At 36.5% G+C, this 25,537-nt stretch overlaps 1 protein-coding gene and 1 long non-coding RNA gene across 7 annotated transcripts; both read right to left on the bottom strand.

Annotated features, from left to right (window-relative positions):
• Positions 1-3,819: 3,819 nt before the first annotated feature.
• LOC130746531 (uncharacterized) lies at positions 3,820-12,898 on the bottom strand. Of its 3 annotated transcripts, XR_009022142.1 has the most exons (6): positions 12,486-12,890; positions 12,247-12,316; positions 6,896-7,423; positions 5,205-5,272; positions 4,163-4,341; positions 3,820-4,059 (listed from the first exon to the last, which is right to left on the bottom strand). It is a non-coding gene; the product is annotated as an uncharacterized LOC130746531 (long non-coding RNA). The 3 variants fall into 3 exon arrangements; XR_009022140.1 differs by having other exon boundaries at positions 4,163-5,272; positions 12,486-12,898; XR_009022141.1 differs by lacking the exons at positions 3,820-4,059; positions 4,163-4,341; positions 5,205-5,272; positions 6,896-7,423 and adding an exon at positions 10,946-11,214 and having other exon boundaries at positions 12,486-12,877.
• A 702-nt stretch (positions 12,899-13,600) lies between these two features.
• LOC130746530 (putative disease resistance protein At4g11170) lies at positions 13,601-25,278 on the bottom strand. 4 transcript variants are annotated; one of them, XR_009022139.1, is made up of 7 exons: positions 24,715-25,278; positions 20,049-21,065; positions 18,660-19,722; positions 18,231-18,542; positions 16,463-18,131; positions 16,264-16,338; positions 13,601-14,559 (listed from the first exon to the last, which is right to left on the bottom strand). XR_009022139.1 is itself a non-coding variant. In XM_057599176.1 (6 exons), exons 1-5 carry the CDS (start codon positions 25,209-25,211, stop codon positions 16,512-16,514), a joined length of 4,509 nt encoding a protein of 1,502 aa, XP_057455159.1. In that variant the 5' UTR covers positions 25,212-25,278; the 3' UTR covers positions 13,601-14,559; positions 16,463-16,511. The 4 variants fall into 4 exon arrangements, 3 of the variants coding, with proteins under 3 accessions (XP_057455159.1, XP_057455158.1, XP_057455157.1); XM_057599176.1 differs by lacking the exon at positions 16,264-16,338; XM_057599175.1 differs by lacking the exon at positions 13,601-14,559 and having other exon boundaries at positions 15,931-16,338.
• Between the last annotated feature and the right edge of the window lie 259 nt (positions 25,279-25,537).

The raw sequence follows: 25,537 nt of genomic DNA, 5'->3' as shown, positions 1-25,537 counted from the left end.
GAACCTAACTTATATTTCTAATTTATTTATCTGTTTCTATAGAACCAGGTGATGGCGATGATACTTACGGGTGAGGAAGATCTATCTTTCTTGATGCTTCGCTCTTTCTCTTCTAAGCTTTCTTTCAGATCTTCCCAACCCTCTTCTTCTTCTATCGATCATCCTCATCAATCCAATCAATTATCCAAATCTGTCTTCAAAGAAGAAATTCATTTTGAAGATATCAATCAAGATCTTGACAACTGGGAAATTCCAAAAATTTCTCATGCTGAGATCTACAAACCAAACGGATCCTTTTTCAAACGATCAGATTTCATTATATAAACCGTTGAGCAAACCTACAAGCTCAGATCTGATGATGAAGAAATCCATCTGCTTTCTGAGAAAAGCATCAAAGAACATATCAGCAAGAACTTCAACTATCTTCATATAGGTAGTGTTCAAGTTGGTCTTAAACCCCTAACCAGGAAATCTCTTGACATCGCTGTACTCCTTTGTCTTAGGGATGTTAGACATAATCAATTCCATGACTCCCTCTTAGGAACGGTTGAAACCAGCCTGAGTAATGGACCAATCTTTTTCAATTGCTTCCCAGATCTAACTGTTAGTCTGGAAGATAAAAACATCCTTGATGTCCTCTTCCTAAATATCAAGCTTCACGGCCTTGATATGAAAGAAGATTCCATTCCAATCTCTTTGATCTACAGGGTTCAATACAAGGTAATGAACTCTATCAAATCTTATTTCTTGCGAACCAATTGTGAGAAATCTGGAGAAACTACCCTTTTCCTCACAGATTATGATAAGGCCAATGTTATTGTGCCCAAAACCATCCAATGGAGTGATATCACCCTTCCAGAAAAATGGTCTTTGGAAAAGGCTACTCCAGCCCAACCTGCTGAAACTCCTGAGTTTCGTGAAATCATCCAACACCAATCTGGCCAAGTAGATCTCATCTTTGATAGGAGAAATTCCTTCTCTATCCCTAGATCTATTAGGACGTCCTCAAATGATTTCCAATCCGCCATGTCTAGAAGATCTTTTTCTATGACTAGAAGGAACCAGCCTGAGTCTAGAGCTCGACCTTCCCTCTCTCATGACGGATCTACTATCCATTTAGCTGGATATGTCAATACCACTCCTGTCAAGACTACCTATGACAAGGGTGATGAAGATCATCAATCCACCTTATCTCCAACGTATTCTTCTCTAGAAACCCCTGGAGAAACTTCTGATTTCATTGGAGCAATCACTACTGAATTCGTCATCGACAAAGGAAGTATCAAGGCAGATTTCTACTCTGACCGATGGACTCAGCAAAGAAAATGGTTCTTTGCAAAGTATCAGGGTGAAAAGAGAAAGAAGATCCAAGAAAAATTCTATGGGTTCCTTGAGAAAACCCAGCAAAACATCTTCTTTTTTGAATGGTTTCAAGATTATGCCAACAAGAATTGGAAATCTTACCCCTTCCAAATTGACATGGTTAAATGGCAGCATAAGGATGGAAAAGAAACCCTTTCTAACCTGCCACCTAAAACTCCTTTCCTTCTTAAAGGAGCTCAATCTACACCTGTCCTAGCTTCTCCCTTCAAGACTAGGAAAGAAGAAGGTGATGTCACTGGTAAAGACATCAAAGACCTCATGGAACAATCCAATTATACCAATAAGTATCTTCAAATTCTTGGAGAATCCCAAGTGCAGGATTCCTCTTCCAGGAAAGGAAAAGAAAAGGTCAAGATTGAACCTTCCTCTTCTAATCTTGATATCCCTAAAGGATGTCAACTTGAAAAACCTCTTTTCAAACCTTTTCAAATCAGTAGCCGTTCTAGACACTCGGCTCAAACTCTTCGAGCAAAAAAGGAATCTGACAATGAGCTCCTCCAAAAGGTGGTAGAGCAACTTCAGCTTCTCAAACAAGTTATTCCTGAGACTCCGGAACCTCCTGAGACTTCGGAACCTACTCCGGAAGCAGTTTCTAATCCCACTATTACTGCTCCTCCTCCTCCAAAAACTCGTACTTCTACTCGTAATACCTCTACTTCTTTAAATAATATTGAAGATGGTAAGGTTGAGTATATATATATATATATATATATATATATATATATATATATATATATATGGGGAATGCTAACTTACTCCCACTTGATTTTGTGAAGGAGTAAGTTAGCACCCAACACCTTTTTGTTTTGGACAAAAAAGCCAAACTTTCTCCTTTTAATAGTAATTTAAGTTAGGGGTATTTATGTAATCATAATTTTGTTTATTCTTAGAATTCACATTTTTCTCTTTCTTCATTTATTACCTACTTTATCTTTCTCTTCCTTCATTCTCCTTCTCCTGCACTTCTCTGTTACTTCCTTCCACACTCTCCGCATCCGACCATCACCCATTACAATCGAAGCCATTAAATCGGTATTGAGGTTTTCATGGACCTAATCAAAACCATTTTCGAAGCCCAGAGGGATTTGCTCTACCAAGTTCCTTTTTTTTTTAATCTTCCGATTGATTTCACCCACTTCACTTGAATAAAAAATGAGATCCAATTGGATCCAGGTGCTTTAACGAAACCCAATTGGACTTTTGTGTTCCATAGTTAAACAGGGAATTAATGTCAAGAAAATATTAGTGAGTAGTTGAAGATGTCAACAAAAAGGTGTTGGGTGCTAACTTACTCCTTCACAAAATCTAGTGGGAGTAAGTTAGCATTCCCTATATATATATATATATATATAATTTTTACAGTGTTATTATAATTATTTTATAATAATATTGTTATCATGAATTTATGCTTCAAAACTCAAACAACACCAATGACAAAAAGAATTGCATAAATGAGATTTATTTTGATGCACGAAAATATTAATACAAATAACAACATCAACATTGCATCGGTCATTCTGAGTATTGAAGATGTCAGCGACAGTGCTAGTGCCATTTACATGGGCAACACCATTGAGGGTAAGTTGAGCCCAACATCCTACAGTAATGACTATATGTGTTATTATTTGTCCTTATTGCATATAATAGATTCCAGTTGTATGACACAAAATATTAAAGAAGAGGTCGATCAAATATAAATATGAGCATTGCATGGGTCCTAGAATGAGAAACGATTTTACAATTTCTTAAAATGAATTACCAATTAACGAATAAGTTTCACATGTACACTACTTACAAAGAAGGGATAGAAAATAGCTCACTTCTCCATCATCGTCATTCTCGTCATTCCTGATACATTCAACAGACATATTTTTAATGAGACCAACACTGATGAACTTGTTGCTCCAAACCCACCCAGTAATGCTTGGTGGCACGACATGCCATATGCACACTTTGCACAACTTAGTAGATTTGATAACAAACATTTAGTACTTACTAATTTTCTAATTTATTTTTATTTTCAAAAAATATGATTTAACACTGGTAGTGCACTCTCGTGCTTCATTTACTTGTGAAATCCACCCACAAGTCAAAGAAAAAGTTGTAACCGGAAACGAAGCTTGTTTAAATAAAAATATCAAGTTGATAATAGAGATGGAGCGTCTGCTGCTATCTTTCAAGCGTGTTTTCTGCAATGATCCTGCTGATGAATACTGAGATAGCGCGGGGCTTCCTAATGATACTGGCCCTGTTTTGTTATTTAGCCCTTTCTTTGTGCTGATAGTTTTTCTTGATTTTCATTGTAACTACTGGTTTACTGTCTTTGCTTTTTGTCTTTCCTTTTAGTTTGTTTGGTTGTAATGAGTAAGTGTTGCTTTTTGTACTCTGGCTCGTGACATTCAATTATTAATATATATTTTTGGTTTTCCAAAAAAATAATAATAGAGCCAGCCTTAAATTCATTCTTCTCAATAATATGGAAACAATTTTGGGATTAAAACTTTAAAGAGCTAGTATAGTAGATTATCAAGCAAAAGGTGACCACATCATTTCAAACTTTTCATCATTATTTCACATGTCTGCCACATCTAATATCCATTCTTCCACCATGATCTTGATTGACAAATCATTTAGCCAACAAATTATAGAAATCCCTCACATCTTTTGCTGCACAAACTGCAAAACAGTGTTGGTTGTTAGAGGTGGGTGACAGTACTATAGAACAAAATTTGTAAAGCAATAAGGTACATTTAACAATACAACCAAGTAAAAGCAATACCTTTGGACGGTACATTTGACAATTTTTTCAGCACCTGTGCGCTGCTATTTTCGGCAAAAGCTTCACACTCTTCAACCCTTTGCTCTTTTTAACCTTCTTAACAATTGTGCCTTCTTTGATTCCATAACGATTGGGAAAGAATTATAGGTTCGAGTACATAGATCCTAGCTATACAACCTCTTAAGAAAAAACCAATAGATTAAATAATATATTGAACACTAATGCATATGCCTAGAGTTTAACATAATATTTTATTGGTCTGCCGAACCTCAACATACAATACAATGAATTAACAGAAAGAGTATATCTGAGTATCTACCTATATTAGCATCAAGTGTCAAGTTGGATGAAGTTACCTAACCTCAATATTCTATATTCCTTGTTTTCTTGGCTTCTTGCTCTGAAAATTGTTAGTTATTCTTTTGGCATGATTGTGTGAATATGAAAATGAATCATGTGAATGCACAAACCACTGTCTCGGCCTCAGATTTAGTTGTTTTTCCTTCATCATTCCTTACTTATGAAGACCCCATCTCTCCAAAATCTACCTCACTACTTTCACTTCCCATCTTTTCTTAGTTCTTATGAAATCAGCAAATGATTTAGCTTGCCTATATGTATTGCAAAGGTGAAAATCATGATCCTATTCCTACCAAAAATTGGCCAATGCGCTGTTAGAACACAATTGTTACATTTTAAGATTTCCTACCTCTTTGGTAAACTACTGACTATTATTTTAAGCTTGCATAACCCCTCAATAGTCAATACGTATGGAAAAAGTCGCAATAGATAAAATGTACTGAGTAATCTGATTTGCTATGGCCTATGGTCTTAAGTTTAGGAGAAGGAATAGAGAAGGAGTTGCCACATCCATGCATCTTTTAGTTTTGATTGGGTTTCATGAATTTTAGGAGTCACTTCAATTTATTTTTTTAGGCGGGGGCTCTTAGGGATTCAGAGCTTAGAGAACAAATTATATCACTTTCAAAGTATTAAAAAAGTTTCTTACTATCTAAAAGTGTTAAATAGAAGAGGAACAAACCAGCAAATAAACCAAAGATCTGTGGAGGTGCCTTGAAATCGAGGCCAAGCCATCAACAAAGACCTTTGCTGCAAATCATAGAATCAAGAGTCAAAGTGATTACTGAATTACACAAAACCATGAAAAACACCAAGAATTTAGGGAGACTAATGCAACCAAATAATGTAATAGCATGCATTCCTAATACAAAACTGAAATTAACTATCAATACTAAAACACTAATATCTATAGATCGCCTAATTATTAGTCACATAAGAACAAAATCAGAGGTAATCAAGTAATTATGTCCATAAACAGCAAAAGGTATACAAAAAAGCAAAGTGAAGGCTAAACTTGGCAGCAGCAGACAAACTGTTCTGTCTTCACTCTTCACAACATCATATTATTATGATCAAATGTCAATATAATGTTGACAGCGGCAAATTAATGTTAACAATGTAAAACTCTTTTTGAGTTCCCTTGTCTTAGTAGTTGATTGCAGCAAAACATTGGAGGTACCTTAAGGTCACAAACATCACTTGATAGCAGCACAAAGAGCTTAAGAAATGCTAAATAATTTGCATTTGAAAGAAATATAATGAACTTGAGAAATGAAAAGTAATTTGAAGTCCTTTGGGTCAAACTCATAATTGCAGCGAAATGAAATTGCTTTAGTTTTAATCTGCATTAAACACACAAAAAACAACCTTACATGTGAACCTGTGATTGCAATTTGGAACCCCATATTAAGTCACTCCATAAAATAACCATGAGTAAAAAAATACTGCACCAGAATCATGATGTACCTTAAAGCCTCACATGTAAAAAGGAAGCATTTACCTGTGAGTGATTATTAAAATGTCTCACATAAAAGAACCAGAGGAAATGCATTCATAGGTATTAATAACTATGTTTCCCATTATGTTCAAAGTGATTTTAGGTAAAGGGTAAATGAATATAAAAATATTTTAAGGAAAGTATATTCTCCTTGTGTGCCTTCTTCTTTGCCTTTGGTGGTCTAAATGCCACCATTACAGCAACATAGTTAGTGTCTTCACATTCTGAAACACAAAAAATTTAGTCTGTTGAAAATAGTTACTTGCATCATCCTTAATTTTTTGAACAACTTGCATGCCTTATTTCCTAAGTTTGGCTTAATATATCAGATTCATCGTTGATTAAGTTATTAAATTGATAGAAGGAGGAGGTATCATTAAGTGGAGAAAAGAGAAATTCATATACATACTCTAAGAAGAAAAGATCAAAAAGGAACACAATAATAGATGTTTGATATAAGGAAACCTGGACTAAATGCATGACACCTTGAAAGAAAATGAAGCACGAGCCAAACCTCACACCCCGATGACCATGTTGTAGAACAAAGGCATGGAACATGAGCATTAGCCATAGTTTACTCAACAAAACAGGTGAAAGCACAACAAACACAAACATATAAGGAGATTGAAGAAGCTAAACGCTGATGAGCAACAACACAACAAAAGGTGTATTTATAAACATATAATTGCAATTGAAGATAATCAACATTTATTTCTAGATGAAATCAATTCCAATATCAAATGTATCAAATCAATCTGCAAACCAGATAGAAGCAAGAATGACAGATTGAGGTCGCAAGGAAGATATACAGAACCAATAAAATAGAAACAAAAATATATGCTTTATTTTCTATATTTCAAGCTTCTTTTCTTCACCTTAATATGGATGTAAATAATGAAACCTAAAGAACATATTACATCTATCTTTTTCTCTGAAACTTGGAAAAACTTGAGACTTGTCAATTAAGGGTCCAAGAACTCAAGAAGCCAGATTAATGTTGACAATGAGCATTCACATCTGCACAATTTATTCCAGGATGATGAAAAATCTGAAATTGCTTCCAAAGTGAACTGGGATTGTTGCCGACAAAAATGATCATGCAGGGCAAGGAGCTTTCTCAACTCTCAGGAGAAAGACAAAAAGCCATGATGTAATTTCCTGTGTTTCTTTTGATGAACTTGTCAACATACTTGATACTGAAAGGTTCCACTCCTAGCTGCATAGAGAGATTGGTCTTTGACGAATTTTCCGAGAATTCAAAATAAGACGCCGCTTTCTGTTCTTCATTGCGCTGCTTCCTAAGTTAACCCTCATCTACAAAATTTGCAGAATCTGCTATCTCTGCATTCCTCAAAGTCGAGTCTGTTGCAGTCTTTATTTCTTCCTTGTGTTGATTACTTCCACTTTATTTGTTGCCATATCATTAGCAAAAAAAATCATAATAAGCCACTGAATATCACAAAACACAAACTGATGACTACTAAGTACTAACATACAAAACATTTGCTTGTGAGATTGGTATATATGGTTAAGACTCAACCTCAGCATCAATTAATACAATATGGATAGCAAATGGATTCAACGGGTCGTTCACAGGGCATATATCCCACATCCTGATAATTCTACTCCTAATTCTCAGGAATTTCTTTCCTGTACTGAGAGTCTTAATGGGGTTGACACGGGAACTCATATCTCCCAATAAGAACAGGACAGTAGACTCAAATACACACAATAAACACAATACACACAACAAAAGTGAACTATGAACTGATCAAAGTATGAGCAGTTATATTTATAGACCATAACTGCAAGTTGTGGCCAGCCAAATTACAACTGTAAATGACCAAAAAAATAGATTATAGCTAATAGATGATAGCATATGGGGGAGAGAAGGGCCAAACAGACTATAAAGCATCAAAGAAATATAGAAGAAGATGGTTGAAGGTGGAAAGTACCATTGATTATAGGAACAGCTGCAGGAGGATAGGCATCAGATCACCTCCTTAGGGATCGACCTTCGATGCAACAGCTGGTCGGTGGGACGTCGTACCTCCTACATCGGTGCAGAGTGAGCTGGAGCAATAGGCACAGCGGAGTCTCGGTGAAGTAGGGGGACGAATGAGGATGGTAATCAGGGGAAGATGCAAGGTGGGAAAGAGAGCTGCTAGCGGCTAACCCTACTTCCAAAGGCAAATAACTTCCCCCAACGCAGCCCATGAAACAACACTGCTAGCAGGTTTCGAGTACCCTCAATCCTAACCCTACGTGAATTCACACAATACAGCTCAATACAGCTATGGTTTTCCATGCTTGCTCCATATCGATGATGTAGGGAGGACGATTGGGGAGGGGATTCACGATTTCACGCAAGTTGCAATCTGGGTTGAGTGTACACTGCTGCTAGTCTGCTACTAACCCTATTTTTTTATTACTAACCCTACTTGAAAAGATAGTATCCATGTATCCTAACGTAGCCCATAAAAGGGCCAGACCCAAAAAGCAACCTCAGTTGTAACAAAAAAAAAATGGCACTTGGTGAACAGTAACAAAACCTTGAAACTTAAGTTAGAAGATAATATTAAATATTATTCTAGGAATTGTTTGTGCTATATAGGTGATATAATGCATTTATAGAAGTTAATTTATTATTAGAGGTAATATTAGGTCTTAGTAATGTTTGTACATCGATGTACGCGACATTACGAGCGTTTTGATTGTAATATTGCTAGGGTTCTGCGACGACGACTTTTAGGTTAAAATCGACTCGACAAAGACGATAAGTTGGCGAAACGAGTCGGCGAAGACAATTTCGTGGGCCAAACCTCATGGGGAGGTGCTGGACATATTTCTAAAAATATTCCATGAGGGAATATTCATTTCTTCTATTTTTTGAGGGTTTTATTTAAATAAAATGAGTTTTTATTTAAATAAAATGTATTTAATTATTTTAAAACTTATGATTTATTAAATAAATATTTTTAAAATTATTTTTCTGGAGCTTTAATGAGGGCTGGTCGAATATTTGGAGAGAGGAAGAAGAAAATGGTGTTTGAATTTCAAATTTGAGGTTTTATGGTGCATTATGAGGAAAAACATGGTGGTTAATGCACTTAATCACATGTCCGTGACTTGGTCTTGTGTTAAATGATATTTTTGTGAGAAAATATGAAGAGAAGAAGGGAATGGGCGGCCAAGAAGAGTGTGGGAGTGAAGGGAGATATTTTCATGGTTTTAAGGTGATTTATGGTGTTAAAGGAGAAGGAGCAAATCAAGGAATGGAGGCTTTCATGGAGGGACTTGTCTTTGAATATCTTGATTTTAAAAGGACCATTTTGAAAGTAAATATTCCTTCATTTAAAGTCCGCAATGACTTGTCTTTGAATGCTTAAAAGTTGTGGTTTTAATTCCAATTAAATGGAGGATTAAAGCAGGGTTTTAAAGGAAGTTTTGGACTGGAAAATAAATTGCAAAGAGGCCCTTGGTTTGACCAAGCTTTTGCCGAATTTTTCAAGTGTTTTGGAGGGAAAAATGCATTCAATTACCCCTTCAATGTCTTGTCCCCTCCTCAGTAGTATGAATAGACCATCTCCCCCTCTCATTTCTTCACACCAACTCACCAAGCTCTCTCGATCTATTGTAGCAGTGAGCTCTGTCTCCCTCTCTTGTCTTTCTTTCCATTTTCTTGTTCTTAGGTAGTTTAGTTTCTAAGCCTTGAGCTAGGTCATTCTCAATATGCTTTGTGGTTGCAGCTTATGCTGATCTGCCAAATTCATAAGAGAATGATTTTAATCAAGTTGCTTAGAGATTTTTGTGAAAGTGGGGGTTTTTCTTCAAGAAATTCATGATTTTCTTATAGTGTTCTTATGATCTTCAAACAAAATATTTTAAAAAGGAGGTTTTGATCTTATGAAAGATAAAGTTTTGTCTCTTCGAGGTTTTAAGAAGAGATTTTCGAAAATATGGGGAAGGGATATACTATCGCTAACGATTAACTAATTCGTAACGTTACTCTGTCCGTTCGTTGATAGGACCTTTTCGAGTGTAGAACTAGCTTCAAGGAGAAACCCGAGACTTTTAGGAAAGCGTACCTTTGAGATAAGGGCACTCCGGCTACGACCTAGAATCTTGTTTGTGATTATAATTGCTAGACATAACATGATACTAGGGTTATCGATATTATGAGCTAGAAATGCTATGTGATAGTTGTTCCAATAAATGTTAGCTCTTGTTATTATGAACGTAACATGTCTATGTGACTAGGGCTCTAGCTACGTTTATTGATATGCATGCAAGTTATTATGTTATGAGATTTGTTCATATGATATGGACGTGAAAGGCTTAAGGCCTAGTGATGATGACTGACTTGCATGGCATGCATTTGTGGACCAAGTGTCTGGATTGGGTTTGGTTGGCCACGACTAGTGCCTGGATTGGGCTAGTCGATGGTAACGTTCAGGGGATGGACCTGAACAAAGGACGAACGTGATACGACAGTGCGTTGGAGAGGTCTAACCCTGATCTTCAAGTTGTTGAGCAGTGGTGCGTTGGAGAGGTCCAACCCCGATCGTGGAGTCGTGTTCGTCCTTCCTTTCCAAGAGGGATCAGCATAATGGATATCCGAAGCGTCTGCATGCATGTGCATGAGCATTGACTAACAATAACTTAGAGCTATGGGATAGCTCCCCATACTTGTGAAACTTAGAACTTAATATAGTTTCCCGATTTGTGAATATTAGCTTAGGGAAGAACTTGTGATTGATGGGGTATGTCACGACCCAAAATCCTAAGCCGTGACCGGCGCACAGACTAACAGCTTAGCCTGGCAAGCCTATTTAACAAAACCCACTTCCCGAAATGATTTTCCAAAATTATACATGTTTACTATAATTTATAAAAAAAATAATCTCTCCTGTAATATCAATATCTCCAAAATAATAAAATCTATCAATTGAGATTTATCATAACTAGAATTCTAAAAATACACGAATTCCAACTCCAGCACTAAAGTGTTAATTCCTAAATTAAAACAATACATAACAACTCAAACTGAATTCACCCAAGACTCCCCTATAGCTGCAGAATAACAAAGAGCAACAAAGATACAAATATGACCACCTGCCAAAAGAGGCCTATAAACGAAATGAGCTGAATGATCTGAACCTAACAACAGTCTGCTACTTAGTTGCCTGTAAATCTGTAGAGGGAAAATAATGAATGGGGTAAGTCACAAAGACTTAGTGAGCAGTCAACAACCACCATGAACAGGGAGGGGAAACATTAGAGGCACGAGTTTTTCGCTCTCAACTCAGTTTAGATAATCTCTATCACCAACAATATCAGTTCAAACCATTTCAATGTCAAAAGTACTGAAACTCATAAAGATCATAGATAATCATGTCAAATAGATAAGTTAAAATCATGTCAATAAATGAAGACATTTAAAATCTGAAATTTAATGAAATAGGGTCACACATGTAGAACCGTGAGGCGGCTCCATCTCGCTGATAGCCCTCTCCTCCTAAGGGATGGCCTCTCCTATAGGGGCGGCTCCATCTAGCGGATAGCCCTTTCCTTTCTCAAGTCACATCGTGTCATCGGGGGAAGCTACATCTCGTTGATAGCCCTTTCCTCTTAAGGATTATCTTACCCAAGAGGCGGCTCCATCTAACGGATAGCCCTCTCCACCCGGAATTATGTCATATCTCATCAATCTCATCGGGGGAAGCTACATCTCGTTGATAGCCCTTTCCGTGCACTGGCGGCTCCATCTAACGGATAGCCCTCTCCTCCCGGAATCAAACTAGCTAGGTGCACCTAGGCCGTTACCTCCGTTAACGGCTACGGGGTTCTATCAAGGATCCCCAAAACCATTTTCTCAAATCATATCAAGTCTCATCAACAGTCTCAAAATCAGCTTTCCAATACTCATCAAAGTTTTTCAAAATAACATTCTCAACATCAACTTTCAATGCTCATAAAAGCTTTTCAAGTTCACAATCTCAATTTCACATAATTTCAAAATTAAACCAATGTCATTCTCTTTTCATACCAATTCATAAAACATGCTCAAAACCAGCTTCATAAAATCAGCTTTCAGAGTTCAAGAATGATAATCAAACATATAAAAACATGTTTCCCCAATTTAGATGAATAAGCAATACGATAAAATAATTAAATCAGTTATAGGATCATTAAAAATATGTCATAGTAGTTGAGAACCACTCACAACTATGAAGAATAACCACAATTGTTTTTAGCAATCCTACGACCATCGAACGATCCACTCGCCGTCGAATCTGAACACAAAATTAACCTCAAACCTTCAGCATTTATTACCCTTTTGATATACTACCCATGAGCAACGTTAAAATCCCCAAATAAGTAGCAAAGCCCTATAAATTAATTCTGCTTAATTCTAACATGCTATAATACTACTATTCTTTAATTTATAGGTTGTGGGTATACCTCAATAACATCCAAAGAGCAAATCTGAAGGGGTGCTACTCTTCTCTTCCTTAGAGCACAAACCCTAACTTTCAAAATTAATTCAATTGCTTCCACACAGTGGCTTCCACGTTTGTAAGAGTAAATTTATCTTCAAGAGTTTGTGGGTTATGAAGAAATCTTAGATTTGATTTCTATGAAGAATGGAAGTGGAACAATAGAAAAGAGAGGAGGCCATGCGTTCTGTACAGAGGGGAGAAAAAGAAAAGAAATTGAAAGAGAGGGGAGAGATGTCACGCACAGGGTGATGGGAATAGGTTTTAATTTATTAACTTTTTAGAATAGGAAAAATGAATATGTATTGTATTGGGTGGGGTGGGTACCATCGTGGGCTTTTCTTTTTCTGTAGGCCAGTTTTAGTTTTTTTTTTATATATATAATCACTATTTTTTTTATATATATATATATATATATATATACACGGATCGTTTCAGGGTAGTACACCCTACTTATGATATGTGTGTGTTAGAAGTTGACCCTTGCTTGTTTGCTTGTTTGCTGTTTGGGGCGCTTAACGCCTAGACAACGAGCATGCGTGTGATCAATCGAGATGCGGCCCTATACTTGCTTGATGGGACATCGACCTCGTGACTGATGGTTTAGCTATGGATCAACATGAGCAAAGGACACAGGACAATATGACGCACGCATCGAAGAAGGCCTTGGAGGCACGTGGAATATGAGTCGGGTATTGGGTGTGATAATTGAGTTTGTTCTTGGGGTGAGCCGAGTTAGTTTATAGGGTTCGAACCTAACCTAGAGACCTTCTTGTTGTGTTGGCTCGGGGGCGGTCGAACACTAGTTTAATCATTATGTTTTAATTTGAAATAATCATTGTACGCTTCCAAAGCTTTTATTAATAAAATGAGTTATTCAGTCTATTTCCCAAGTTACTACTTCTTTATTGTTAAGCTATGTGTCAAAAAGGTTTTAATTTCGGCTAAAATTTACACACGTTTTTATAGAAGATTAATAAAGTGACCCCGAGATTTAGGGATGTTACAGTAGACTTTTTGGTTTTTTTTTTATCTCACTGGTGAGTGGGTATGGTGGATTTTTTTTTATAAGCCAAATAATATATTGAAATGAAGTACAAGGGTACTTCAACCCAATAAAAAAGATAGGAAAAGAGAAAGAAAAAAACAATGTAAGATACATATTTTGAGCCCTCAAGGCAACACTTCCAAGGAGAGACCCCCTGAAAAACATACTGAGACATAATGGCCATATTACAACCATATAATAATCTATCTCAATGACCCCAATACCCAGTAAGAATCATGCGCAGACAAGAAATATGTGTTTCCCATAGAGCCAAACTCCATGATGATGATGATTACACATGCTCCATGGAACATAAAAATAATACCCTTGACTGGTATAATACACCACCACCCAATTGTGCCTCCCAAACGCATGCTGTCATTAAAATGCTTTAGCTGTTCCAAATCAGTGTTCATCACGATAGCACCACTGAATCCGTAGGGAAACCCGAATCGCCCTTCTCATCCTCATAATGACAAAATACACATGCCCGGATTCTGTTGTCATTCAAACCATGAGTAGTTGAATCCGTCAACTTTTGCTTTTAGCCACTTCCATGCTTTTAGCTGAGCCAATTCCAAGATCTGATTACTGTCAAATTCTGCCCCATTGAAGATCGCTTTGTTTCGAGCTAGCCAAACGGTCCACAGAATTGCCATCCAAATAGCATACTCCCCTGCTCGCTGAGCTTTGTTTGTACCAATGACAGAGAATTGCATCAAATGATCCCTCGGTGTAGGCAACAGTGAAGACACCACTCCAAGACAATCAGAGTTGCAGCGCAAAGAAGAAATAAGTGATTGGTAGACTCCTTCTCCAACCCACAAAGGGGCATAAGGATTCATCCCCGCTCACTATAATACGCCTCTTATTATCCTTTGTTTGGAGCCTATCCCGCAGCAATCGCCAAATAAAAGCTCTTACATTTGACGAAACCGGAACTAACCAAACCAAATGAAATATCGGGGCCTGTCTCTTCCAAGCTTTGTGCCTGCAAAAATAAGTAAGAAGAGTTAACTGAATAAACGGTTCCCCATCATGCCTCCACACCCACCTGTCAAGTTTGTTTTCTACCAATTGCACACTCCTTATCTCCATCTTCATTTCCTCTACCCATCCCTCCTCACGACCTCGTAATCGTCTCCTCCATTTAAATTCTCAACTCCACACCCGATCTCTCCACTGGTCCGTCCGGTTAATCCGTCCTGTTAATCCACTCATGTTTTTGACAAGAAAGATTATAGAGTGTATGAAATCTGGGCTCAAGGGAACCCAAAGTAAGCCAATTCTCCGACCAAAAGTGGGTATGGTGGATGATGTCTATAACTTTATTTTATTCGATAATCCGATCAAGTGCTCAATTTCAAAACCATTGACTTTGTATTATGAGATGCTCTTTCACTTTAAATTACATTATCATATGACACACTTCTAAGTTCTAACCTTGTTAATCAATTTTGTGTTACAGGTGTTATTGCTGATTTGTTATCCCTTTTTTTTAAGTTGTTTCCTCATATCCATTTTGACACATTTTGTTTCGCCTCCTTCCGAGAAGCTAAAAAATTATGTGCTAGGGAGTAGGAATTTTGATATTGATAATATTGGAGAATTTTGTCAACGGGATCTTCTATGTGTTTTATTCTAGTACATGGTGTTGATAGATTTATTTGGTGTTGGTTTCAGCCTCAATTCCTCTTGTTGGTTTTCATTTTGTTTTATGTCTCACAGTTGAAGTGTTTTCTCATTGAGGTTGGTATATTTTCCTGGGAGATTTGGTTTGGTTATGCTCTTTGAAATATAGGAGAGTACCATCCAAGGAGTATCGACCCTTAAGAATTTCAACTTTTGTTAGGCGTGAATATTGCGATATATTTCAAATTTAGTTGTTAAATTCTGAGTTGTGTTTAGGTGTTATATTTTGCATACATGAGAATGGCTTTGTAATTAAGAAGTTTCTAAACTATTAGGAGCTATTCTTATTTATTTGGTGTTGCTATATTATTCCCATGAGAAGGGTTTCTCATAGTCTAAGTATTATGAATAAATATCTCTCTTTTGATTTAGAAAAGAAACTACTAAAAAGGCCACCGCAACCTTTTATATATTGACACAAGCTTGGGAATTAGAAAAACTCTTTTTTTCAATTTAGGTATTTACCGCCGATAACAGTTGTAACTAATTCTCTGACCGCAGGTGCTCATACTAAGCGCAAAACATGCAGCTGGTCACAAAATGCGCTTCATTCTCATTTGTAAGAATTAAATTCTTGGCATCATGATTAAGGGACAAGATAAGCTAATTATCTTGCCACACCTTGTGGTTAGAAAAAACTCCTCTTGCAGTAGTATTTTCATCACTAGGGTGCTAAAATTTTAGTTCATTATATTAACACTCCACTAATCCACAATCTTACAATAATACAATCACAAGTCACACGACCACAATTTGACTTAAATGTTTTCTTACACAACACCAGGCAAATTGACTTAATGTTTACATAAAAAACATAGTATTGATTTGTTTAAATGTCTTAAACCAGAAATCAATTAAACAAATGCAAACAACATAGTCTTGTACACCAAAGAAGATACATCCACTTTTAATTTTCATCAACACCATTATCATCTTCCTCATCCTGATCACCATTATCATCTACACAATTGAAGAACAAAATATCAAAAAAGAAGTAAATTACCTTCACAAACAAAACCATTCAACCAATTTCAAGCACGCACCAAAGCAAGGAAGTCTTTTCTGCTAAGTGTGAAAGCTTACAAAATTGAAACCGAAATTTAAAAAAATATTAGTGGTAGATAAATGTTGCATGAGTTTTTTACATGTGACAAATATATACAGGGATAGTGAGTACTAGTGAGGGGGTGTAAGTTTCATACCAAGAATGCTGAAACTGATCGGGGTCGTGATTCCAATCATCCACCATGTTCAATCCCTCCAATTACTCAGATATGGATCATCCTGCCATTCACGCCATGAAGCAGCTGCCGCTTCCTCACTATTCCATAATTCAGCTTCCTCCAAACTGCTGCTATAGCTAGCAGATGGATCCACCATTGAAGGCAATTCGTTAACCGCTTTCTTATTATCATCCTGCTGCAAGTTCAACGACATTTGCAACTTCTTACTCAACTCCGACTTGATCTCCGGTTCCAATTCCGGTGCTTCACCTAAGAAACTCTGAAGCTCAGAATTTGAGTAACACATCAGGTGAATCCCACACTCTTTTAGTTTGATCTGGTCAATAATGTTTACCCCTCCATCTATTGTAACAAAGAACTCAAAAACTTGTGCATCATCGACACTTGAACCATGCCATACAAAAACATGATCCGAATCGAATTCCCCGATGTCTTTGCCATACCATGTGGTCTTGCATTCCTCATCTTTGTCTTTCCCGTATATTCGGCATTGGATTTTAGCACCACTTAATGTCAATCCAAGTGATGGAGAAAGAACCACAGAATAAATGGTGCCTAGCCAGCGGGACAAACTTCTGTCATGAGGCTCAATGATAATTGAGGACCCTGTGCTTCGATATGCGAAAGACCCTTGCCCCAAGCCTGAGCCTGAGGGAACATTGCTTCCTGGTAAGCAAACCGCAACACTATTTGGATTGTAACTGTTGACATCCAATCTGAACTTGTTTACATATATATTTTGCATCTCAGCACTCTTCATTGTGAACAAAATATCCTCAATAACCCGGAGGGAACATTCATTCAGCTTCATTGCATTCATAAATGATATGTGTTTCTCCTTTCCTATCATCTTCACTGAAAGAGTCTTTAAAGTGGATACCGTCACCAATGCGGTACAGTTGACAGCGTGAAGCTCTACAATAAACAATGGAAGCTCAGGTATAAACTTGAGTGTCCTACAATTATCCAACGAGAGAATCTCAAGCTTTTCAAGAAGCTTGATACTTGTAGGCAACTTCTCCACACTGCTTCCATCGAGCCGTAATTCTCGCAATGATGACAAGGCACTGATGTTGTCTGGGAGTTCAAACAACTCATAACATTCCTTCAGATGTAGTAATTTTAAGGTTCCTAAGCCAGCACACAGGACATGTAGCTTCTCTTTGTCAATTAGTACGCAGTTAGAAATCCTTAGCTCCTTTAGAGATGGCAGGTGTGATAACTCATCAGGAAGACTCTCCAGCCTTGAACCATCTATATTGAGCCACACAAGCTTGCTTAGACGACCTATTGATGAGTACAATTTTTTAACTCCAATCTTGCTTAGATCCAACCTTTCAATTGAATCAGAGGACACTGCAAATTCCTCGAGACTTGAACAATCATTCACATTGAGGTCCTCCAGGTGGTTTAAATGCTTTTCACTTAAAAGACTCTTGAGTTTTTCGCACCTATCCAGTATCAAAGTAACTAGTGTATCCAAAGATAAAAGCGATGGATGAACAACACACAAACTTTCACATCCTGAGAGATATACCCATTGGAGTTTGGATGCTTTAGACAAATCAGGGAGCTTCACCAACTGCTTGCATTCACTTAGGTCAATTATCTCTAAATTCTTAAGCTCCTGCAAAAATTCAAAAGGAACGTCATCTCATGCTTCAACTAAGTTGATCGAAAATGCACACATTATAGGAAAATTCAAATAAAATGCATGTCTAATTACCTGCGTCCCCTCCCAAAGTTCTTCAACATCACTCTGTGGCATGCGAATCGCAACAAGAAGCTTAGCAGAAAAATTTGGTGGAAGAGACTTGGAAGGGTATCCGTTCCACTCAAAGTACCTTACAGCAGAACCTGGCCTGTGGTTATGGAGGAGTCTGGGATTGTAAATAACATTAGCTATTCTCTGCTTACCAGCTGGGACATATAATCTAAAAATTCTCAATTTAGGCATCCTGTTGAATATGTCATCACTCAGTTGCAAATCTACTTCCTGAGACAAATCCAATGCTATTCCTTCAACATGACGAATTCCCTAGAAAGACAATTAAGAAATTAATAAGTAATTAAATTGAGGTTCTTGCAAATTAATTTGTCACAGTTTCAATCTAAAAACATGTCTAGTAAAAAGTAGGCGTATATTTTTTGTTACCTTGTCATCATATTGAAGCACATCACAAACTTGTTCAATATCCCTCAATCGGCTGCCTCTTACATCATTTCGAACTATATCCAAAGCCATGTCTTGTAGCAAGTCGTGCATGTGTATAGTATTGGTCTTTGATGTACTTATAAGAGCTTTATCTTTAAGTATTTCCATTCCACTAGTAGCATTGAAACCACATGCATCTAGTATACTTATGACAGAATCTCTATTTTCGTCTTTGAGAAAGGAAGCAATGTCTAGGAGTATTGCCTGCTCTCGCCCTGACAATGCATGATAGCTCACTAGTAAAAGCTGTTGAACTTTCTTTAAGGGTTCTTTTCTGCTCTCCAAGTGACTCAATTCAGATTCCCAGAATTTAGTTCCTTTGGAACGAAAGTGTGCACCCAAAACTTCTAAAGCCAACGCAACGCCTCCTGCATATGTAACTGCCCTTTGTGACAGATCCTCATAACCCTTTTCTGGCTCCCTTTTCTTGAAAGCTTCTAAGCAAAAGAACTCAAGAGATTTTTCAAAGCCCCATGTCTTGGCCTCATATATCTCATCAACTCTTCCATTAAGCACTTGTTTTTCTCTTGTGGTTACAATGACAGCACTACCTTCTCCCAAGTCACCAAGTTCTTCACACAGAAATTTTAATTGCTCAGACTCATGTACATCATCAAGCACGATGAGAACTTTTTTACTTTTGAGCCTCCACTCAATGGATCCAAAAATGTATGAGGTTGTAACTTGTTCCTTTAGCAGCTCAGATAGAAGATTTTTACGGACGTGTGGTAGTCCGTGCTTTTCTGTTTCTTCTCTTACATTTTGCAAGAAGCATACACTATCATATTGAGGGAAGTGTTTGGCAAATAAGGCTTTAGCTATGGTTGTCTTACCTGTTCCCCCCATGCCCCAAACTCCAATTCTTCCATGTTTTCCCAAAAAACATTCAATAGCTTTACATTGTTCGTCAATTCCAACTAGGCCTTCTAGATTTTTAGGATACCTCAGCTGCAGCTTTTGCAAAACATCGTTAACAACGTTCCGTAGGACTTGAGAATCGTCCCTGTCAATAAAAGGAAAATTAGTGGTATTATAAGTGCAAGAAGAGATACTTTAAAAAAAATAAGTGAAAATAAAATGAAAGAGAAAATTAGTATGAATAAAAATGGAGAGTGATGTCACACAAAAAATATGAGAAGATAAAAAGGAAAAGTGGGTTAGAATGAGAAAGTTGCTGTGCAAAATTGAGATACGTGAATGAAAGTAGTTCTTGTTAATCATATCCTCGATCGGGGTGGGGATCGAGATTACCTTTGTTGTTGGGATATCCATATCTAAAATCTAAAGGGAGAAATTAAATAAGAAGAGGAATGAAATGAAAGTACTTACTTGTGATTACTTGAGTCCCATCCAGATATGTTGGCTGCTTGAGTGAGAGCATCTTTCCAACTATCCACTTTGTCTTGCTCCTTTTTATCTTTCCTGGCTGCTCGATAATATTCTTCAAATGGTTTCTGGTAACTCCCTGTCTGATGTCGTACGTCTGTAGGATTTGTTTTGTAGAACACTGGTATAACAACCTGTCCCTCATCTCTTCTGCAGTCCATTATTTGGACCACTTCTTGCAAACACCATTTTGAAGTTGCGTATCTTTCTGAGAACACTACAACCGCCATCATGGAGTCCTTGATTGCTTTCTCTAGTTCTGATCCAACATTATCTCCTTTCTTTAGTCGATCATCTGTATAGGTTATGATATTTTTGTCTCTCAGAGCCGTACGGAGATAGCTAGTGAAGTTGTCTCTAGTGTCCTCACCTCTGAAGCTAATGAAAACATCGTATTTCTTAGGAGCAACACACAACGACATAGTCCATTTTTTTGCCTCATATATCTTATCAACTCTTCCATTAAGCACTTGTTTTTCTCTTGTGGTTACAATGAGAGCACTACCTTCTCCCAAGTCACCAAGTTCTTCACACAAATATTTTAACTGCTCATACTCATGTACATCATCAAGCACAATGAGAATTTTTTTACTACTGAGCCTCCACTCAATGGATCCAAATAAAAAGTTGGAGGTTGTAACTTGTTCCTTTAGCAGCTCAGAGAGAAGATTTTTACGGACGTGTGGTAGTCCGTGCTTTTCTGATTCTTCTCTTACATTTTGCAAGAAGCATACACTGTCATATTGAGGGAAGTGTCTGGCAAATAAGGCTTTAGCAACGGTTGTCTTACCTGTTTCAGCCATGCCCCAAACTCCAATTTTTCCAACTTTTCCCAAAAAACGTTCAATAGCTCTACATTGTTCCTCAATTCCAACTAGGCCTTCTAGATTTTTAGGGTGCCTCAGCTGCAGCTTTTGCAAAACATCATTAACAACATTCTGTAGGACTCGAGATTTGTCCCTGTCAATTAAAGGAAAGTTCATTAGACTAAAGACAAGATTTAAATTTTAATTCACAAGTGAATTTTTGACTTTCTAAATAACTTTAAATGCTTTAGATAAAAAATAACTTTAAAAATTGGGTTAAATCACCCTAATCCTAGATGAATTAATAATATTTAAAATAAATGTTCTAAAAATTTCACGTGTCTTAAATATCATCGGTTCACCTTAAGACTACCTCACTCACCCGTTCCTTATATTAACGGTCAAGGAAGAGAATATATACACACATACTAAAAAATTGAGTTAATAGTTAAATTAATTCATAACTTTGTAAGCGAGTACATTTTAGTCCTTCAGTGAAAAAAATGTCAATTTAGTGCGGTCGAACACGGTGAGTAATTGCACAAATGAAAATACTTGTTTATTTTGTTAACTAAATGGGGATTTGTTACTTATGATGGAATTATAAATACTTGTTAACTTTCAAAAAAAAATTATTATTCATGGCCCGAACTGCTACCTGATCTGCTGTAGTTGGGTTGCGAATTCTGGATGTGCCTCTATTTTTTAAAAATTGGAGACTCTATTGTTAAGAGACTCCCTCTTGTCTGCTTAGTTGGTGTTTGTTGTTAATTTTTTTATGAAGAAAAAAAAAATTACTTTTTTATATTATTCTTTAAATTGTGCATTATCTCTCTTTATTTATTATTTTCATAAGGACGTTATTGAAAAGAAAACATTACTAATACTCTCTTAAAATCCTAAGTTGACAAATAAATATGCACAACCTTTTTTTCTCAAAATAGACAATTAATAAGGAATAGAAAGATTACTCTTAAATACCACTTTATACATCACTTTAAAGTTTAAACAATTATTTAAATTAGAGCATTTTAGCGCAAGTTCTTCAAAATAGTATTATTATCCACTTATAGTTGTGTTAATCAATATTTTTCTAAATAATGTTCATGTAACTAGATTAATAAATGAGAAAAAATAAAATAAATTTAAAAGAGTAATATAAAAAAATTAATTAATACTTTTTAAAAAATTAATAAATTAATTATAATTTTTAATATGTGTTTTTTTCTCTTATTGGATAGTTTTCTTAAAACAAATTTAGCAGGATACCAAAAGGGACAAGGGGTGGTAGGTGGGATAGCTTTTTTTTTTTTTTGTTACATCAGGAAATTAAAGAAAGCAGGGTAGGTGGGATAGCTAGAACGCTACGGATATTGTTAATATATATGCGCGGATATGCCCGTTTGATGATTATATAGCCTACTTGAGTATAGAGAATTCATTGATTAGACTCGATGATTATTCCTAAGAACATCCACAATGGTTTGTTTAACTTTTTCTTACCCCACTTTTTCTCTTTCCAACACTCCACATTATCTTCTCTCTTCAATTCAACAAACTTTCAACAATTACTCACTCCAATGGTTTTACTTAACTCTCAACACCTACCCCACCACTCACCACTCACCCTACCCCACCACTTTTTTATTTCACATTTTTATTTAATTTTATATTTTTGTTTTTATAATTACATAAAATTACAATAAGATGGATGAGAGTTTAGAACAATTGATGACTGGTTAAAATTTTGTATGTTTTGAGGAGGTTGGTACGAATATTGATTTGGATCTGGATAATAGTTTGGATTTCGAGGACGTTGGTTGGAGATTTGATGTGGGACTTGATAATAGTTTGGATTTTGAGGACGTTGGTTGGACATTTGATGTGAGACTTGATAATAGTTTGGATTTTGAGGACGTTGGTAAGAAATTTGATTTGAATCTTCATAGTTGTTGTGATTTTGGTTGTAAAATAGGTTGTTTAAAGAATTCTGGGTGTTGAAATGGTGATTGTTGGGATCCATTTCAATACAAATGCTAATAGATAGATAAATAAGATGGTGAGAGAGATAAAGAGAGTGAAAAAACTTGGTTTTTTTTTTTTCTGTGTCCAAATCAAACGAACAAAGTATTTATAGAGAAAAAAAAATCATTAATTTTAGTATAATTTTTTTTTTCAGAAAATTTTTTTTTGATGAAATAATTGAGTTCAAAAGATAAGGAAAAACGAAATCTGGAGCAACCAATCAGAACGAGCCACGTGTCAGGAGCAAAAAAAAATTTATCTTTCCTGCAGACAAGCCTTGTCTGCGCGTGTATCACACGCGCCTGCGGTGGCCACTGGCCTCGCGCCACGTGGCACACCGCAGGCTCTTTAAACTTGTTGAATATCTTCAACAATTTCACTCTCTCTCTCCCCTTTCAACCAATTTCAACAACCATTAAACCTCTTCAACAAAATTCAACACACTTCAACAAACAATTCAACCATCTATTGTGGATGGTCTAAGACTCTTTTCATTTAAAGATAGTGAATCATTAATATAGAGAGAATTTTAAATGAAGTAATTTAGGAAAAAAATTATAAACTACAAATTTACTACTACTAATTAATTTTAAGTTTTTTTTCTTAATATTAGAAAATATGTAAAAATATGGGTTCAGGATGAGCGGATTCCAAATACGTTTCTTTATGTGGAAACTTATGTTAGTTCAGGTGTTTCCAAAGTTCCTAATAATGAGTTGTTAACTTTGTTTGGTGTTGGGGTGACTCTTCAAATGAGGATGATGGGTCTTCGTATTTGGCTTTATTTGAGAAGTCTTCAGTTAATTTGCGCTTGGTTCGACGTGTCGGTGATTCGTATCAGTACATTATTGATGGCGAGGTAAAGTTTTTTTAGGGCCTGATTCTTCTGTTGTGTTGGATATTATGGATTGGACTACCTATGGGGGCTAGGCTACCTATGTCGTACTGAAGAATTTTGAGGTGAGGATAGATGCTCTGCGGCGCAGGGACGACTATGCATCTTTCGAGAGTCGTAATCTTATGTCTCTCCTAGATGTTGTTCTTCTCGTGGTGGGTCTTTTAGGGCGGGTTTGTGTTCATCGGATTCAGGTTTGAGTGGTGGTTTAGCTGATATGCATGGTTCAGGTCTTGATCAGGTTCATGGTCATGTTGTTTCTAAGGCGATGGCTTTGAATGTTTCGGACGTTGCATTCTATCAACGTCATGTGTCGGACGATATCGTTTCTTCGGTGATTCCCCTCAGTGTGATTTTTTCAAGGTTTGAGCATCTTTCTTATTTTCCTTATATGGAGAAGGAGCCCTCTAAGGGTCCAAGTTTTTATGAATTAAAGTAGTGTCGTCGAAAAAAACTTATAATAAAGAAAAAAGAAGTATTAATTATATCTCGTCCGATCCGGGTGGGGATCAAGATTACCTTTGCTCAGATATTCATATCTAAAATCAAAATTTCAACTTTCTATTGCCATTAGCGAAGTCAACTCTGTTGGATTGAAGGATATTTTCAAGTTTTCTTCTTCGAAATCTAAAAGGGGAAATTAAAACGGAAAATGGTGCTTACACATGCACATTTCCACCTCTTCACCTCGATCGATTTAGAGAGATATATGAATAAATGAGAAAAAATGAATGATATGATAAGTAATGTGATAATATATATAATAAAGAAGAGAGAAATGAGATTGATAGAAATAAAAATATGTGAAAATATATAAGAAAAACTGGAGTTTGAGAATATCATAGTTCAACTAAAAAGGAATGAATGAAATGAAAGTACTTACTCGTGGTTAAAGTAGTGCCATCCAGATATGTTGGCTGCTTGAGTGAGAGCATCTCTCCAACTATCCACTTTGTCTTGCTCCTTTTTATCTTCCATGGCAGCTCGATAATGTTCTTCAAACGGTTCCTTGTAACTCCCTGTCTGGTGCCTTACGTCTGTTTGATATGCTTTGTAGAACACTGGTATAACAACCTGCCCCTCATCTCTTCTGCACTCCATCATTTGGACCATTTCTTGCAAACACCATGTTGAAGTTGCGTATCTTTTTGAGAACACCACAACAGCCATCACCGAGTCCTTGATCGCTTTCTTAAGTTCAGATCCAACATCATCTCCTCTTTTTTGTCGTCGATCATCTGTATAGGTTATGATATTCTTGTCTCTCAGAGCAGCACGAAGATAACTAATGAAGTCGCCTACGGTGTCCTCATTTCTGAAGCTAATGAAAACATCATACTTCTTAGGAAACACACGAGAAGAAGAAGAAGACGACGACATAGCCACTGCTAGTGTAAAGAAAGAAAGAAAGAAACAACCACGGTGCTCTTTAATTAATGCATACTGGACCGCATGAAGTGGGGCTGTATATAACGGCAGTTTTGTTGGTACTCAATGTAATTTGCAAGTTGCTTAATTTCATTGACCGACTCTAGTCTCTAGGTTTCATCAACCCCTATAACTGTAATAATGACATTAATTTAATAATTAAAATATATTTTGTTTTGTAAACAAATAAAACAAGAAACGTATATAAATTTCGTTGAACAAATTCACCATATGATAGCTCAAGTGGTAGGAGCTGGGGATATATGGGTTGGGTATAG

This window comes from Lotus japonicus, chromosome 3 (assembly GCF_012489685.1).
Source record: "Lotus japonicus ecotype B-129 chromosome 3, LjGifu_v1.2".
Taxonomy (NCBI): domain Eukaryota; kingdom Viridiplantae; phylum Streptophyta; class Magnoliopsida; order Fabales; family Fabaceae; genus Lotus; species Lotus japonicus.
This window is presented reverse-complemented; position numbering and strand designations above follow the sequence as displayed.

What these genes read in the sequence shown, in the direction of transcription:
- LOC130746530 (XM_057599176.1), bottom strand. Translation starts at nt 25,211, where the DNA reads ATGTCGTCGTCTTCTTCTTCTTCTCGTGTGTTTCCTAAGAAGTATGAT. An exon ending in TGGGACTCAAGTAATCACAA is followed by an intron (nt 19,723 to 20,048) that starts GTAAGTACTTTC and finishes TTTTATTGACAG; the next exon opens with GGACGATTCTCAAGTCCTAC. An exon ending in AACTTTGGGAGGGGACGCAG is followed by an intron (nt 18,132 to 18,230) that starts GTAATTAGACAT and finishes GAATTTTTGCAG; the next exon opens with GAGCTTAAGAATTTAGAGAT.